Raw genomic sequence first — 18,591 nt, 5'->3', positions numbered from 1 at the left:
CGTACCTTCCTTATCAACAAAACACGTGTTTTTAATAAAGGGAATTCAGTAAAATTACTAAGTATTAAGACAGCTTCAGTATCCTGTGATTTCACTTTTAGAAAGATGGCATTCTGAAAAAAAAAGTGAAAAAGCACATTTTCAGTTCTAACTGTATAACATCCCTCCTCACTCCTACTGGCTATTACAGATTTAGTTTAAAAAAAGAAAAAAGAAAGAAAAGAAAGAAAGGGAGGGGCTGAGATGTCTCATAAGAGTACTGGTTGTTCCTCTAGAGTATCCAGGTTCAACTCCCAGAAACCACATGGCAGCTAACAACAGTCTGTAACTCCAATTCTAGGACACCCCAGCATGCTTCAGTTACACCGCGAGCCTGTACTTTGGAACTCCAAGTTCCAGAATGCAACGCTCCTCCTCCCCTTGGTTCTCAGGGGTCGTCGAGACTACAGTTCCCAGCATGCAGCACCGTCGCCCTTTGTTTTTGACGCCCCGATGGACCCTGCTACGGAAGGACTTTTTGGACTCCAGAGCACGGTTCCTCGAGTCACAGCCCACCTGGGGGCATGTGGCTACGGGGAAGTTCTGCCCGGTTGAATCTGTTCAGGCGAAGCTGCGGAGAGATGGTCTGGCGGCTTTGCAGGACACTGCCCAGGCAGCGTTCCGGGCAGCCCCAGCTGGGTCCTCCCGGGGCCTTCCTGCCTTTGAACAGTGGTGGCGGGCGGGCACTCTGTCCCCGGCACGCTTGAGAGTGGGGGCCGCCATCTCCATGGCCACGGCTGCGAGCGGGCCCTGCGCCGGCGGGTCGCCGCGGGACATCCTTTGGCGCGTGAGTTAACGCGCTATGGCGCTCTCTGCCTCTCTGGTGGGGCTGCCAGACTTTGGCGGTGCCTGCGCGCTTGGCTAATGGAGCCTGTCTTGGGACGGTTTAGGAATAGCGCGAAGGGACCTCACCGCCTTGGGGATTGGGTGCAAGGGTGTGTGGGTGTCCCCGAGTGGAAGTTAGATCTGGAGTGTTGAGCTGGAGTCCGAAGTGGAAGTTTGTCAGAGTGGGTGGGATGACCCGAGTGGAAACTTGGACAGGGTAGAAAAGATGTAGAGCAAAAGGTTAGTGATTCGAGCTGCTGCTTAGTAAATGGCTTGATTCCTTGGGATAGGAAACGGGAAGGGGTGCTCTGTGTTGAAAGAATGTGTGGCCTTAGACGCTGGGGTTGTGGAGACGCTAAACCAGGCGTGTGTGTGTATATATATATACATATACGTGTACATATACATATATATATATATATGTGTGTGTGTGTGTGTGTATATATATATGTATATACACACATATATATTTTTTAAGACTGCCTACTCCAGGCTTCAGCTAAGGAGATCTCACCTCCCTGCACCCATTCTGTGTTTAGGTGGCACAAAGAGAGAAGTAAAGATTCTTTTTCAAATGCAAATAGTAGTGGTTAATGATTATAGCCCAAATGAAGAAGCAGGATTTGCATGACTAAGTTAGAGTAACTGACTTCATGTTTGAGGAGTTGTGTTGAATTTTAGGTTTTGGGTTGGAGGATAGTTACCAGCATCGTGTGGTCAGTACTGCTTCTGCCCGTCTGCATCGCAGCCTTTATCGTCTTCAGCAGCATCGATTTATTCCACCCTATACAGTGGCTGTCAGGTAAGTGGCAATTTTCAATTAAAACATTAACTTTGAGGCTACATAAAGACACTCCCTGCATTTTTATACTCACAGAACTGCCATTTTTGTTATATAAAATCAGCAGGTGTGTCAGAGATTATGTATGATGACAGGACAAACAGACAGATCATTAGAAGACTACATAAATAAACAGCTAGGTGTGATGGTGTGACCCAGTGTCACCGGAGGCAGAGGCAGGAGGACCTGAGTTCAAGGCCAATCTGGGGCATATAGTGAAACTCTAGATACATAGTAAAAGAGAAAAGGAATCCATTTGTCTCTTTCCTTAAAAAAAGAAAAGATGACTTATTTTTTTTTTTTTTTAAAAATTTAGATATATTTATTATATGTACAGCATTCTGCCTGCTTGTATATGTGCAGGTCAGAAGAGGGCACCAGATCTCATTACAGATGGTTGTGAGCCACCATGTGGTTGTGGGGAATTGAACTCAGGACCTCTGGAAGAGCAGCCAGTGCTGTTAACATCTGAGTCATCTCTCCAGTCCTATTTTTGTTTTTTATATGTATAAATCTTTTACTTGCATATATGTATGTTCATTTTGTGCATGCCTGGTGCCTATGGATACCCCTGAAAGAGTTACAGGTGGTTGTGAGCCAGCGGATGGTGGTGGGAACTGAACCCAGGTCCTCTGGAAGAGCCATCTGCTGAGTCATCTCTCCAGCCACCAGTTTTCTTTCTTTCTTTTTTTTTTTTGGTCGGTCTTTCCTTTCTCTGTCATCCACTTAAAATTGTAGATGGAAATTGTGACCCATCTCTTTTTTTTTTTTTTTTTTAAATGTCTAAGCTAGCTAGTTGTAGTAGCACATTCCCATAATCCAACTCTTAAGAGACTAACAGGGGGCTCTGGAGTTCCTGGCTAGCCAGGGGTTCATACAGAGAAACTATTTCAAAAGCAAGAAAAAAAAGCTATACAAATATTTAAAGAATACTTTATTCTTATGTTGTAGCCAACAAAGACAAGAGAGGCCAAAAATAAGGACTGTCAGGGAAGACTTAATACAAAGTCTGCTGAGGAAGAGGAAATGGAAGCAGGCTGAATGTTGATTGGAATCTTTGGATGTGAAAATAAAATTATGTTCAGGAGCTAGAAGGATGCTGAGATGGTGAAGTGCTTGCTGCTCGAGGCTGAGGACCTGAATTTAGACTCACAACATACACAAAAGCCAGCTGTGTGATATGTGTCACAACCCAGTGTGGCATGGGGCTCACTGGCCGGCCAGCCAGCTGCTGAGCTCCAGGCTTAGTGAGACCAAGAGCCACAGAGGAAGAGAGCTAGTGTCACCGCGGCCTTCACGTGTGCGTGCTCGAGCAAACACACTCACACAGAAGCAGTTAAGATCTTATGTCAGTGGCAGCCATGACTGTACCAGGCCCCGAGTACCTTATGTATATTATCTCTTTCCTATAATTCCACTTCATAAGGTGCTATTAAATCTGCTTTGTAAATGTACTACTAAGGTTCAGGATAAGGTGATCTGTTCACAGCATCCAGGTAGTGAGTAAATGAAATCTCTTCAGATTTTGTTTACCCACAGTATGACATAATAGATAATTTTAAAAAATTAAAAAAGCATAAAGGTACAGAATAGGTTTTGAAGTCTTGAAAATATCCCCTAAAATTAAAAAACACAAATTATTTTGGGAAAATTTTTTCTCAATAATATATTCCTTTATTTTTCTTCTAAGAAAGTGTAGGTCATCAAAGAATTAGAATTTGTTGTTGTTTGGCCTTTGGGAATATTGCTACTAAGCAAATACAGTCATGCTTTGGCTGTTGTGTGTCATCTTTGCTAAGATACGCAGGACTGATGAAAGTAACCTGTAAGCTAGTGCAGAGGTGGCAGATGAGTAATGGTGGAGGCTTAGGAAATCTGTGATTAATTTTGGTTTCTGAATTCTACTTTAAAAATAATTGCTTTCATTATTAAGTGAGTCTATTCAGCCAACATGTCCCATGCCTCTTTTGTTCATATTTTTAGATAGTAACATACACACAGTTTAAACTTGGAAGCATGTTGGTTGTTGAGTGTTTTTTGTTTCCACAAGGACCTCATTGGTTTTTGTTGTTTAGACCAGCCCTTTCGATGACTGATAAATTACACTGTTTCCACATTACTTTTACTTAGCTGTAGGCACTAATTGCATTTACTGCATAGAGTTTAAAAATGCTGTTTACATTTTGAAAAGAAACTTGGTCTGTTACTATGGTAGCTTTCCTATGATGAAATGTTTGCATATGGTTGTATTTTCTTTGTTGCTAACATCTGTGTGATTTAAAAGAAATTCTAATGCCATTTTCCAGTACCCAAAACAAAGTCTGAATAACTCATTTTGGAGTTCTTGTGTTGATGTCCTATTGGACCTGACAGCAGCATACAAGTAAATTCTTTAAAAAAAAAAAAAAAAAAAAAAGACAGACTTTGAAAGTTAAAATTATAGTTGTAGAATCTGCTGAGATGGCTCAGTGGTTAAGGATGTTTGCTGTGTAAGTATGGGGACCAGGGCTTGGATCTCAACACTCACAGAACAAACTAGGTATCCCATAGATGCCTGTAACACCAGCTACGAGGGATCTAGTGCTCTCTCAGTCCTGTACCATGTATACAGGTACACAGACATTTACAAATACAACTGTATGCACAAATAAATGAAGTTAAAAACACCGTTGTATTGCAGTGTGCTGAACACAGCTGGAAGACCGAACATTACTAATTCATTTCTCTTGTGTTTTAGATTCTCTCAATGAATTCTATAGTTCCCAAGTAATCTTTTACCTCCTGCTGCTTGCAGTGGTCATTATAATAATAAGTATTTTCAATGTGGAGTTCTATACAGGTAGGTTTAATCTTTTTAAAAGTTTGAGCATCAAGTGTGTTGGCATGTGCTTATAATCTTAGCACTGAGTAGGTTTGAAGGAGAGTCACCATAAGTTTGAGGCCGGCTTCAGCCATGTAGTGTGTTAGACAGTTAGCCTAGTTTAGATGACAGACTTTGTCTCAAACAAAACAAAACAAAACAAAACATAATTCTTCTTACCTAGGGCAGAATTTAAGAAATGTGTGCATAGCCGTATTTTGTTGTCCTTTCAGTTGTACTTACAATTATTTTGGTGTTTCTCTTTTGAAGAGACATTTAGACCTTTCTTTCATGATAGATGGTCATGAGTCTGCTTACAGAAGATGGGCATATAGAGAGGTCAAACCATAAAGACAGAGTGGAGTGTTGGTGCCAGGGGCTGCAGAAAAAGGGGTCAGGAGGGTCTGGGGAGACTTGCCAGCAGTATCCTGTTTCTTATATTTTTTTGTCCTGTTTCTTATATTTTTTTGCTGTAACATCTTTTAGCTCTTAAATATTAAAAGAATTCTATATTAAAAAATAGTATGTAAATTTGTTAAGTCCCTACTGGATATTGTAATATGTATCCATTTTCTTTGCTTTCTTAGTGGTTTTTGGTGGCTAGGTCTTTTTGTCTAGTCAAGCCCTGTTCATTACTCCTCGGCGTATGGCTTGTGCTCTTTTACTCTCTCCTATGATCCTGGGCCAGGTGAGGGCGCTCAAGTTAGTGTTTTTACTTTATTTTACTTTATTTTTATATTTTGAGACCATTTTTCTCTGTGTAGCCCTTCCTGTCTTAGAATTCACTCTGTAGACCAGGCTGGCTTCAAAGTCAGAGTTTGCCTCTGCCTCCTGAGTGCTGGCATTAAAGGCATACACTAGCATTTTTAAAACCTCACTGGCGACTTGGCTCATCTGTAGGAGTAGGCCCTATGTGTGTACCATGTGCCATGCACCCTGTGCTCCCAACTTCTAAGACTTGTGAAGTGTACACTGGGCATGTCTGAGGGAGTACTGAGGGGCACCTTTGACAGAGCATGGCAACTTCCTAGAGGAGCTGATGTCTTATCAGACTTTGAAGGAGCTGTATTAAGCAGACAAAGAAGAGAAATGATTTTTCTAGAGAAGATGGAGCTTGAAAGAACATTGAGTGACATGGCGGGGTTTGTCCTGTTAGGAAGTCAGTCACATACATAATTGGCTTTGGGGGCATTTTTTGTGGGAGGAGGAGGTATTATTAGCCACTTCTTTCCTAAAATGCCATCTGAGCTCTCTTCCCCACCCTGGGCTGTTGCCCACAGTGCCCTTGCTTTCCTTGGGTGTACTAAAAGAAGGTTATTATGCGTGTGTCTGTCAGGGGCCTGGGCTGCCTGCCAGCTCTCAGACATAAACACCTTTACTCCTTTCCCATAGCTGCCCACCATGTCACTTCCAAAGAACTTTTTTGGATTGTTGGAGAGGTCCTGAAAATACCTGTTAGGAGCTAGTGTGGAGGCTCAGTGGGTTAAGGAGAACCAGCTCTAACTTTTGCACATACCTCCCTGCAAATAAATGACTTAATGTAATGAAAATACCTATTCAGAGTTGGGTGTACTGGTACACGTTTGTGATTACAGGCATTTGATATTCATTATTGTGATTTATGTCTTTGGCTTATTTTTCACAGATGGACTCCTAATGAATCTCAAATGTTGAATTAAAGTCAATTTGGAGCTATCTTCTAAATTATTTATGTCACTTAGGAAAAAGTCAGAGTTGGCATTATATTAACTATCTGGGAATACTAGTTTAAAGAAATGAAAGGGCCAGTTGTTTGAGGGCACATCTGTAATAGGGAGACAGAGGCAGGAGAATATCAGTAGTTCAGATATGTCCTCCACTGTACAGTCAGTTTGAGGCCAGCCTGGCAACGTGAGCCCTTGTCTATAAGACGAACAAACAAAAACAAGGAAGTTGAAAAATGTTAATTATGCCCCTTCAAGGCCCTATCTAGAGTCCCTAGTTTTTCTTGTATGTGTGTTTTTTTTTTTCAAGAGTTTTAAAGTTAGGATTATTAGCTTGAGTTTTCTGTATTGGATTTACATTGATTGGGTGTGTGTTTGGTGAGAGGGAAGGCACTGGCTCCTTGGGCTCTAGGTGCCACAGTTAGAAAGCCATGCTGTGCTCTCTCTGCAGTTGTGCCCTCCATCCCTGGCTCCCGACTGGCCCTGATAGCACGGATCCTTCACCCCCAGCAACTCACGCACTCCTTCATACACGCTGCCATGGGAATGGCAGTGGCTTGGTGTGCGGCCATCATGACCAAGGACCAGTACAGTTCTCTCGTGGTTCCCTGCACTGGAACTGAGAGGTATGGTAAAGTTGTCTTCTCTTCTTTCTAGGAAACCTGTTTACTTGTCAAGTCCAAGGAGGCCTATGGAGATCACTGGTGTAGTACCCTGTTTTCCAGACTCACAGGAATTCCTGTTTCTGTGTATCAAGTTATTAAGTGATATTTTATGTTTGAAAAAATTAGCAAAATTTTTATGATATTTGTATGTGGAAGGTGCTGTGTAGGCACTGATGGGTTCCTGAGAGTGATTCAGGGACAGTCTCTAAGCTGCTTCAAAGTTGAGAATGCTCTGACATGGCTGCAGACAGATACCTGGGGAAAGGGACACATGATCCACATGAGTCAGGCGTGGGTTGTCCTGATTAGAGGCTAGTGCTCCCCAGGTCTGCTGTCTTTACAGGCATGCAGAGGCCCTGAGAAGGCTGCCTGGTTAGGAGAGACACAAGAAGCTCAGAGCTCCAGCACCTCCATTAGGTACATGCAGATTATTTATAGCTCCCTATCAGATGAAGTCAACTTGCCTTGGAAGCAAGATGACTGTTGTACACATTCTTACTTCAGATTTCCAAGGAAACAGCAACAGTGAGAATCCATGCATGAGGGGAAATGCTTCATTATCTGTGTGCTCCTGTTTGCCTAAAGTGAGCCATTTGGTGAATTCGGGCCATTTCTTAAGTTATTAACTTGGAATTTTGCCTTCTGGCAAATAGCCTTAAACCAGTGATAATGTGTTTTCAGCTATTAATAGCGTAACTTTCTTCCTCAGCTTCGATAACCCTGCTGCTCAGACCTGCATGAACGAGTATCATCTGTTTTTCCTACTGTCTGGAGCATTCATGGGCTATAGCTATAGTCTTCTGTATTTCATTAACAACATGAATTATCTTCCGTTTCCTATTATACAGGTAAGATATAATTTGAACATTTCCTAGCTATAATTTGGAATTATCAGCACTGCCATGTCTGTGCATATGACCAGCCTCATCTGATCACTTCAATATTTGACAGTAAAATTAAAATGGCTCTGTAGTAAAATCGCCTGACAGCCAAGTTCAGGTCCCTTGAAAGTGCAGTAACACAGGGCAAACTGGGTTTGCCCTGAGGTCAGCTAGCCTGGAGGGTAGCAGTGGACAGAGCCTACCTTAAGCACAGCTTAACTTAAGACGTGTGTCTGTGAGACTTGAGTCTGTTTGAGAGCTAAGCTGTGCTTTCCTGCTGCCACTTTTGAAGGCTGCTCCCTCTTTCCTGGTCAGTCAGTTGCTGTGACATGGCAGGTTGGAGGAGGGGAACCATTCACAGGAAGTGTTGTATGGCCACCTGCTTAGGGGTGTGCAAGTGATTTAAGGACACTCAGTTATTATCTCAGACATGGACATGTAAATACAACCCTTTCGCTTGGTTTGAGTGGCATAGTAAAAACTATGCTTCAGTTAGGGTGTGTGTGTGTGTGTGTGTGTGTGTGTGTGTGTGTGTGTGTGTACACATGCTCATATGAGTATGCTTGCTTATGTGTGTATATTGAGACCAGAGGTTGATGTTGGTTGTGTTTCTCAATTGCTTTTCACTTTAGATTTTTGAGACAAGGTCTCTTACTGGATTTGGAATCTATTAACTTGGCACAGTGGGCTCCAGGGATCCTCCTGTCTGACTACCTAGTGCTAACATAAGCATGGGCTACCATTTCTGTCTTTTCACATGAGAGCGGGGAGACCTGAACTCAGGCTCGCATGCTTGGACGGCAAACACTTGACTCAGCTATCTTGCCAGCTTATTCACTAGGGTTTTTGTTTTGTTTTGTTTTTTTAAAACCTAAACTGAAACAGGTGAGATACTCAGCAGTTAAAAGTACTTGGAGTACAAATTGATGGTCTATCTCAGTCTCTGCCTCCCACAGTGATAACTGTCTAACCTCCAGATGTGCATTTTGACACCTTTACTGGGGACATACACAGACACATTTAAATTTAAAAAATTGAAAAAGCCCCAACTAATCCAGTAGGAGTAAGCCTGGACCTGAGCCGTGAGTTCATGCTGTCTCTGCTTGTGTTTTTATGGACTTCATTTCTGCTCTGGCTGGGAGGCCGTGAAGCAGTCGTGGGGGGACGAGGATGTTGTTCATGAAGAGGGTACGCATGCTAGGGTTCTCCCAGCCTGGCTTGTCATGTGCCCATTGTGTTGGTGAGCAGAGCTGGAGAGAACACATGTGAGGAGGTCGTGTCCTCACCTTCCTGCAGCTGTGAGTGTGTGAACAAAGCTTCTTCCTTAGGAGTGACAGTGGATGCACTCCCAGCATCTCAAGGAGAAAACTTGCATACATAAACACAGAGAAGGAGAAACAGAAAGTGCTGGAGAAAATAGGACACTCCTGAACATCTTGCTGGGTCTCGAGGTGAAACCAACCAATGTATAATAGATATACATTGAACACTTGAGCTAATAATTGACATTGCTGATAAATTATTGTATCTACCATATACTGCCAACTTTTAGTGCTTATTTTTGTAATTTCTTTGGATAAAATTTTGGATTCTTGTATCTCAAAGGTTTATTGTAAGGTGATAAACTTTCACTTTAGATTAACTTTGTAAGATTTTTTTTTTTTTTTTTGAAGTAGGGTCTTAGTAGTCCTGACTCTGGATCTTCTTGCTTCAGCTTCCCAAGTGTTAGTTACAGGCATGTGCTGTACCTAGCTTTAAAATTTTAACATTTGACCAAAATATATATCTGGGACATCTCTTGTAGCTATACGAATGAAGTCATCTGCTCAGGTGGGTGCTGTCCTCCAAGGACTGCTGGGTGGAGAAGTGAGGATTGTGTGGGTGCTTGAAGTGATGGACCTGCCTTTCTTCATCAGTGAGTCTCCTGAAAGGTGACTACAGAGGGGATTGGTAGGGAAGAAGTAAATGTGAGAAGACAGGCCACTCCCATCCACTTTGCTTTATTTTATGTGAGACAGGGTCTCACTATGTAGCTTGCTTGTCCCATAACACACACACACACACACCAAACTGGCCTTGAACTCACAGACATCTGCCTGCCTTTGCCTCCCACGTGCTGGGATTAAAGGTTTGAGCCACTGTGTTTGGCCTACTTACTTATTTTTTTAGACAGGATCTCATTATGTACCCATGACTGTCCCAGAGCTAGCTATGTAGGACAGGCTGACCTTGGACTTGCAGATATCGTTCTGCCTCTGATTCCTAACTGATGAGGTTACTGGTTATATACCACGACCTTCCTAGCATAGCCACTTCAATTACACGGCCAAACTCAACAGAAAAGGGACTTAACAGTTTGAAAAAAAAAATTACATTTATTTATGGCGTTCCTGTGTTTGTGTTTGTCCATGTGTGTCTGTTCATATGCACATGCCATATGTTCATATGTGTGTGCCACGGAATGTGCATGGAGTCAAGGGATAACTGTGGGACTCAGTCCCTTTCTTCCACTGAGTGGGTTCCAGGGATTGAACTCAGGGTATCAGGTTTGGCAACAAACCCCCCTATCTACTAGTCTTCTCACCAGTCCCATGCCCCTCCCCTTTTTAACAAGCAAAAATAACAATTATTATTATCATCATTGCTGTAATTGGTTTTGGTGCTGCCTGTCAGCCAGTTTTCTAAGAATAATAGAGTTTACATATTGTACATATCATTTAGTAGTTTTTAATGTAACCTTTGAGAAATTTGATCAGCCCGTTAGTTATTTTGCTTTAAGCTTGCTTAATATAATTAAAATGCTCATGTCAGATATTATTTTATTTTTATTCTTATTACTATGACCATCATTACTATTATTTTAGACAGTGTTTCCCTGTAACTCAGTATGTAGACCAGGCTGGCCTTGAATTCACAGAGGTCTGCCTGCCTTTGCCTCCTGAGTGCTGGGATTAAAGTTGTACACCATCAAACCCTGCCTGGATTCCTCTTTTTTTTTTAGGTTGATTTTTTTTTTTTTTTAAATTATGTATTTGTGAGCATGTGCATTTAAGTACAGGAGCCCTGAAGAACCTGGAAATCCTTGGGATTTGGAGTGACAGTCAGTTGTGAGCTGCCTGATGCTGATTTTGGGAACTGGGCCTAAGTTCTCTGCAGAAGCAGTAAGAGCTCTAAACCACTGAATTGTCTCTCTTGCCCCCTTTAATGACAAGTGTGACGGGAAAGATTCCTAATGTTAATATTGACAAAGGAGTGAGCTTCGCTACCAGTGTGCCCGCCTTTTGTGCAGCCTTAACCGGGTGAAAGCAAGCTGCAGAGACTTAGTGCAGCAGCTAGTATGTTGTACGTTTTAACTGAGAAACATTTGAGCTTGGGCGCAAGTGGAGGGATGGATGGTGGGTGCTCTCTGCCTTGGTAGTGATTACACGAACTGCTGTAGGAACTGTATCTTCCTGTGGTGAGGTGATAGGGTGGTGGCACCAGTGGCTACGTGCAGGAACAGTTTCATGTTTGTACTTTGAAATCTTTGACTGCATCAATACAGTGGATGCTGTACGGTTGGTGATCACATAGCCATGCTACAATCATGGTATCAAAGTAGTTTCCATCTGTTACTGCAATTCTTTGCTTTTCTTTAGCTTCTAAAATTCCTTAAGTTTATAGGGTCAGTCCCAATATCAGTGTTCCGTTAGCATTTTGGGAGTAAATGGTGGGAAGGAGAAGAAGCAGTTAGCCAATGTTACTGAAGTATGGTTTTGTTATTTTTTCAAAAATGACAAAATGGTTTGGTAATTTTTTTTTTTTTGTTAGAATTGGCAGATAATAAGGCACTACTTTTATTTAGCAAATTTGTTGATTTTGAGATAAATAGAGCAATGTGACGGGCTCAGAATTGCAACGTACAGGAGGCTGCACGATCTGATGCCTGGGCTGGTGCTGCCAGGTGTCTACAGGGAAGTTAGTGTAGAGTGTGCAGGGTCAACACAGAGCTGTCTGTGAGAATATGGACTGCGAGGCTGGCCCGCTGGGATCTGTAACCCAGACTTACCTTTAGCTAGCCGTTTGGATTGCTTGTTTACACTCTTCATTCCTTGGTTTTGTCATCTGTAAGATGAAACTAGTAGTCCATCTCCCTTTAGAGAGTTGTGAGATTTAAATGACTTAAAATGATCACAACAACCTGCAGCATGGTAAGTGCTAGAAAAACATTCCCTACTGTTGTCTGCTTCCCTTTATTCGTGGGTTTGGTTTCTGCAATTTTATTCTCAGTAGTTAACCATAATCTGATTATCATAAATAGAAAATTCCACAAATAGTACATTTTAATCAAGAACTAGACACTAGTATTTTATTTTTATTAGAATTTTATTGTTATTTTACTAAAACATTTTTTTTTTAATTTATTTATTTGTTTTATGTATATGAACACTCTGTAGCTGCCTTCAGACACAGCAGAAGAGGGCATCAGACCCCATCAGATCCCATTGCAGATGGTTGTGAGCCACCATGTGGGTGCTGGGAATTGAACTCAGGACCTTTGAAAGAACAATTGGTGCTCTTAACCTCTAAGCCATCTCTCCAGCCCCAAAACATTTTTTTATCGTAAGTATGTTTTATATGTAGGAACAAGTACAGTATATATAGGGTTTGGCATTGCCTGGCATCTACTAGGTTTTGAGATACATTCCCCAGGAAAAGAGGGGGCTACAGAGCTATTATGTTTTCTCATACATTCCTGAACATCTGGCCTAGAGAGATGGCTCAGTGGTTAAGAGCACTGACTTGCTTCTTCCAGAGGTCCTGAGTTCAATTCTCAGCAACCACATGGTGGCTCACAACCACCCTGTAATAGGATCTGATGCCCTTTTCTGGTGTGTCTGAAGATAGCTATAGTGTACTTATATTTAGTTCTTAACATCATATGGATTGGTATTGTTAATTTTCTTATTTCTGATCTTAGTTGTATAGTGTAAAAATTGTTAAGTTATTTAAGCATCAGAATAGTTTGTCTTTTGTACAGTTTTAAGTTCTAAATTATATTTCTCTATGTGTGTGTGAATGTGTGCATACACATAGCTTATGGGAGTTGGTTTTCTTGTACTATATGGGCCTCGTGTGGGATAGAACTCAGATCATCAGGCATGGCAGCAGGTATCTTTATCCACTGAGCCATCTCATAGGCTTCTGTTTAGGTTTGATTTTGGGTGGTGGGGATTGACCCAGGCCTCATACATGCTAGGCAGTCTGCTGCATCAAATGCCTTGCTGCAGCCCTGCTCTGAATGCCTGTGTCTCGCTTGCCTGTGTTAGTCGTTGTTCACCCAGGATGATGCTGAGTGTGTCATTTGACTTTTTTCTTGTTGTTTTTCACAGCAGTACAAATTTTTACGTTTCCGGAGATCTCTCCTCTTACTAGTTAAACATAGCTGTGTGGAATCCCTGTTCATGGTCAGAAATTTCTGCATTGTATATTATTTTTTTGGTAAGAATTTCTACTTTCTAATATAGTTTATTATTAGCTCATAGTGTAGAAAATGTCAGTTACAAACTCACTTTTTATTCAGTTAGTATTTTCATATTGTTGTGCTTGGTCAGCCCACTGATTTCATTGTCAGGATTTGGTAAGGGGATTGTTTATTAAAGGAAATGGGGTGTGTGTGTGTGTGTCTATAAAATACTCTTTAAACAGAGGAATCTCTTGTGTTTCAGTACAAGGTAAATTGTAGCATTTATGTTCACCTCAGGAAAACAGGCTGCACAACTCAGAACAGAAGACCTGTTGTGGAGGCTGACAGCAGGGCAAAGGGAGCTGCTCAGGGGCCTAGTGTTCAGTCATGCAGAGTGAGAAAGTTCTGGAGATCTGTGCACAACAGTCGGGGCAAAGAGCTTGTGCTGCACCATTGAAGATGGCAAACATGTCAGAGCCAGAGAGCAGCTGCAGGAGTTGGTTCTCTCCTGTCATAAGGGTTCTGGGAATTGAACTCAGGTTGTTAGACTTGGTGGTGGTCTTTTACCTGCTGAGCCATCTCACCAGCCTTGAAGCTCCACAACTACGTGCTCTGTTCTCTGCATGAGTGGGAGGCAGGGCTGACTGACTTCTTACCTGTAGATTGAGACAGTAATGAAATCGGTCATAGTTCATGATGCATATCTCTTACCCACAAGCTTTGTGTACTGAAAAGCTGGAAGTGCTGCACACAGTCCATCATAGTTGTCCTGCTTGGTTTTGTTTTAATAACCATGGTGACTAAGACAGGTATGTCAGGATTGTACAAGGAAAGACTTCCAGGATTTAGAAATTATTTTCTTCTCTATTCCTAATTAGACGACCTCGAATTTTAACTGAGGTCTCCCTGTGTACTTGAACCTCATAGTTTAAAGCATGGTGAAGAGTTGTTTTACTGACTTTTCCTGTTCCTCTCTTGGTATTGTTCCCTCAGGCCATATTCCCAAAGCGTGGATTAGCGCTGCACTGGACCTTCACACAGATGAGTGAGTCAAGTCTGATTTGACCTGTTTCTTTCCTTTTAAATTTCAATACTTTCTAGCAACTTTGTTTAGGTTTATCTTTTAACTTCTTTTAATTGAAATAAGAATCAACAGATGAGAGGGAGGTACTTGGTATGACAAGAAGGTGCTGGCTCACGCCCCTGCCCGTCCTGTTTATAGGTTGAGAACTCCACTCAGTTGCTCACTCCTTAGCTGCTGTGAGGTCAGATGAAGGCTAAGCAATCCCTTGGCTCCATGTTCTCTCTGGCTTCCTCAGCAGTCAGTCTATCCTGTGACGGACTTACTAGCTTCTCGAGATATGCTCTGTGCCATTGCGTTACATTAGTCTGCTTCACTTTAGCTACCCAAACATGCCAGTATATTTCAATGTATATTTGAAAATCACTAATTTTTTGAGTCATGCACTGGTATGGACAAAGATGCGTATGTATACACACATACAGTTCTCAGAGGGAAAAATGCATTTGTTTTTTAATGCATGTAGCTTTCACAGTTTAAAAATACAAAGGTGTCTAAAAGAGTATGGCACATAGCTTTAACCCTAGCATGAGAGCAGATGCAGGAGGCTAACCTGGCCTATATAGTGGGTTTTAGGTTAGCCAAGGCTACATAGTAAGACCTTGCCTTAAAAAAACAAAACCAGGGCTAGAGAGGTGGCTCAGCAGTTAAGAGCACTGACTGCTCTGCCAGAGGACCTGAGTTCAATTCCCAGCAAACACATGGTGCCTCACAACCATCTGTAATAGGATCTGGTGCACTTTTCTAGTGTGTGTCTGAAAACAGCCGCAGTGTACTCATATAAATAAAAATAAATAAATAAATCTTTAATACAAAACCAAAACAAGAGAACAGGAGATAGCCTTCTGTCTCTCTCCACTCACTCAGAGCCTCTCCCAGACATAGAAATAGCGATCCATTCTGTTGCTGTGCCATCAGTTACCTTTTATACTAAAGAAGAGTGAGCTTTCTGAGATGCATGTCCCATGTCCTTGTCATTTATTATGTGTCAGAATTTATCCTGTTGATCCAATCTTTGCTTTATTAAAAATGAGTGTAATTTTTTTAAAAGCTGGGTTGTGGTGACAGATGCCTTTAATCTCAGCCTGAGGTTTCCCCTCTGTTTCCCTACATGCCTCTGAGGGAGTGTTAGGGGACGAGCTTCAGAGAGGTGCCAGCAAATAGGGGCTGTTTCTCAGATGGAATCCTTGTCTTTGCATGGAGTTAATGGTACTTGCTGCTTTCCTAGGCAGGCTCACAGACCTCTTGACACGATAGGTGGCCTCCTGAACATCTCATTACTCTACCATGTATGGCTGTGTGGTGTCTTTCTCTTGATGACTTGGTATACCTCATGGATACTCTTCAAAATTTATGCCACAGAGGTCAGTATTGGAGGTTTTTTTGTCACTACTGTTGTGTTTCAGAGTATAAAAAGTTGTGCTCAAAGCCATGCTACTCAGTTGGTTTTCAGTCTCATTGCTCACTCTGTTTCTGAGGGACAGAGTGTCTGCAACATATTAAATGGGGTTAATATGCACCACATACGTGCCTGTTGGTATGGATTCCCCTGAAACTAGAGTTAATATACAATTATGAGCTGCCAAGTGGGTGCTGAGCCTTGAACCTGGGTCCTTTAGAGGAGCAACCAGTACTTCAAATTGTTGAGCCATTTCTCCAGCCCAACAAAAGTATTTTTAAGGGAAGAATTGCCTTTTTTAAAAAAATGATCTTGATGTGTTTGTCACAGAAGTGTTTTATTTGATCTTACTATCTTTGTGGTAATTTTCAGTGGTTTCACAGGATCTCTGTTCCTGGACTTTGTTTCTATTAATAGATATCAGTTTAATAAAATTGGGACAGCAACACTTTAGAAACTTCATGTTTATTAGTGTTTTGCTTACATGTCTTTCTATGTATCACATGAGTGCGTGGTGTCTGGAGGCCAGAAGAGACCACTGGGTCTCCTGGGTCTGGAGTTAAAGACACTTATACCCTTAGTATGTATGCATGTACTGAGAATCAAACCTAGGTCCCCTGCAAGAGCAGCCAGTGCTTTTAACTGCTGGGCCATCTCTTCAGCCCCCACACAGTAGCACTTCTTTTTAAACAGTGCTTTACAAGGAGCACTAACGATGTTGATTTGACTATATTTGTTTCTTTATAATGTTGGCCAGTGCTTACTGACTATAACAAGGTCAGGAACAGAATTTCTTTTACATTCTTTGTATCTGATTGTATCCAACAGGCTTATGTGTTCCCTGTTCAGCCACCATTTGCCGAAGAATCAGATGAATGCCTTCCTAAAGTGTTAAATAGCAATCCCCCACTCATTATAAAGGTACCAGAAGTGTGCATCTTTTAGCTTCACAGTTATCTTGGACTTACCTTAGAGAATTAGAGGTCATACTTAGCATGGCTAGGCATTTAGATATATTTTTTGAGAGCCTAAAATAGTGGTTTTCAACTTGTAGGTTTGTGACCCCTTTGGGGAGTCAAATGACCCTTTCTCAGGGGTTGCCTAAGACCATCTGAAAATACAGATTCATAACAAAAGTACAGTTACGAAGTAGCAATGAAAATAATTGTATGGTTGAATGTCACCACAACATGAGGAGCTGCATTAAAGGGTTGTAGCATTAGGAAGGGTGAGAACCACTAGTCTAGAATCTTCTAATATTGGTATTGTAAAAATTACCTGCTAGTCTTTTTTTTTTTTTTTTTTTTAAATTCAAGTGATTAAATATGAAAGCAAAGTACCCTGTGATGCACCAGCTATGTATGTATGTTTCCCAGGATGGCTTTCAACTCTTGGATTGTCCTTCTCTCTTAGCTTCCTGAGTAGTGAAGACCACCGGCGTGTGCTGCCACTCTAGCTAAGACAGCTACCTATCCATAGAAGATATGTATAAGATGTACCTCTCAAACATAAGATGTAGTGGTAGCCAACTAAAGGCATAACTTTGACGAACCATTCCTCCAAATCCAGCAGAAACACTGGTGTATTTTTAATTGCTGGATCAGGACATGCTTTATCCATGTAGTGTTTGTGGTCAAAGGTAGTATGCTTGATTGTGCATTGATATACAAGTTATTTGTAATTCTAAAACAAATCATAATCATAAAAGTTAAAGACATTTACAAATCAAACGAAAAGAAAAATTTGCTTTGATTCAAATTACAATTTGAAATTGTAAAGGAAATCTAAATATAACAGGATATATCTTACCCTGTTAAAAGATCATAGTGCCTTATTTATTTTATATATATGTTTTTTTGTTGTTGTTGTTGTTTTCGAGACAGGATCCTGCTATGTAGGCCAGGTTGGACTTGATTTTGCAATTCTCCTGCCTAAGCCACATTCTAAGTGCTAAGTAAGAGAACAGGCATGCTCTGATGTGTCCAGCTGGATTAGTATTTTAAAATTACTTAAAAGAAATTGTTGGAACCCCGTGCTTTTGACATAGTCTAGAGAAGCATGAACAAGTAGGGAAATGAGCTATTGTACCACTAATTGCTAGTAAGTATTAGCCACTCACTTGGCCATTTACTAAATCTTACTATAGAAGGTTAGTGTCAGGTGCTGTGGGTTATGTTGGGTAGGACAATGGCTAAGACACATGGCAGCGCTAAGTTTCTACTGGCAAGAGCAGTGCCACCACTGACTTTCTGTGGTGGTCCCATAACCAGACTGCTCAGGACTGATGCTTTGAAGAAGTAAAGAGGCTTGCCAGGGAGAAGATAGAGTTTAGGAAAGAGCAGTAGTTGTGTGTTTTGTGTGATGAGCAGTGGTGAGCAAGACGACGTCCCTGTCTCTGTGGCCTCGCACTGCTGAGTAGAAGCAGATGAAGCAGGAGGCATGTGTGTAATGTGTGAGTGTGTGTGGAGGACAGGAAGTTATTACAGGAGGAAGGGATATTGCTTGGAGTTAACCCTACAGACGTGAGAACAGTAGAGTTCTGTCGTTGGTGTGTGTAGCCAGAGCCTACAGTGGAGGGAGAGAGAGGATGAGTGCTGCAGAGATCTAGAAGGGAAGGTTGTGGTTCTGAAATACTCTTTTTCCTTGGATATTTAATGAGTCTAGCTTTTATGTATGATTTTGTTAAAGCTTTAACAGTCTTTCTTTGTTCCTTTCAGTATTTGGCCTTACAGGACCTGATGTTGCTTTCTCAACATTCTCCTTCTCGAAGGCAAGAAGTTTTCAGCCTTAGCCAACCAGGTATTGCTGAGAGTCATAGACTTAACTGGGCTTGTGTGTGCTCGGAGTGCCC

General features: G+C 41.6%; 1 protein-coding gene across 2 annotated transcripts in view; it reads left to right on the top strand.

The window, feature by feature from the left end:
* The first annotated feature begins 428 nt into the window (after positions 1-428).
* The window catches only part of Ndc1 (NDC1 transmembrane nucleoporin), a 44,442-nt gene continuing 26,279 nt past the window's right edge, over positions 429-18,591 (top strand). The window contains exons 1-10 of one of the 2 annotated variants that reach the window (XM_034503684.2): positions 429-826; positions 1,546-1,666; positions 4,443-4,544; positions 6,720-6,894; positions 7,643-7,781; positions 13,187-13,295; positions 14,254-14,305; positions 15,570-15,705; positions 16,569-16,661; positions 18,458-18,539. In XM_034503684.2, coding sequence (XP_034359575.1) covers positions 458-826; positions 1,546-1,666; positions 4,443-4,544; positions 6,720-6,894; positions 7,643-7,781; positions 13,187-13,295; positions 14,254-14,305; positions 15,570-15,705; positions 16,569-16,661; positions 18,458-18,539 — 1,378 coding nt within the window. In that variant the 5' untranslated portion in view covers positions 429-457. The remainder of the gene's footprint in view (positions 827-1,545; positions 1,667-4,442; positions 4,545-6,719; positions 6,895-7,642; positions 7,782-13,186; positions 13,296-14,253; positions 14,306-15,569; positions 15,706-16,568; positions 16,662-18,457; positions 18,540-18,591) is intronic. The other variant, XM_034503685.2, reaches the window with a different exon arrangement.

The sequence above is a fragment of the Arvicanthis niloticus genome, chromosome 5 (assembly GCF_011762505.2).
Source record: "Arvicanthis niloticus isolate mArvNil1 chromosome 5, mArvNil1.pat.X, whole genome shotgun sequence".
Taxonomy (NCBI): Eukaryota; Metazoa; Chordata; class Mammalia; order Rodentia; family Muridae; genus Arvicanthis; species Arvicanthis niloticus.
This window is presented reverse-complemented; position numbering and strand designations above follow the sequence as displayed.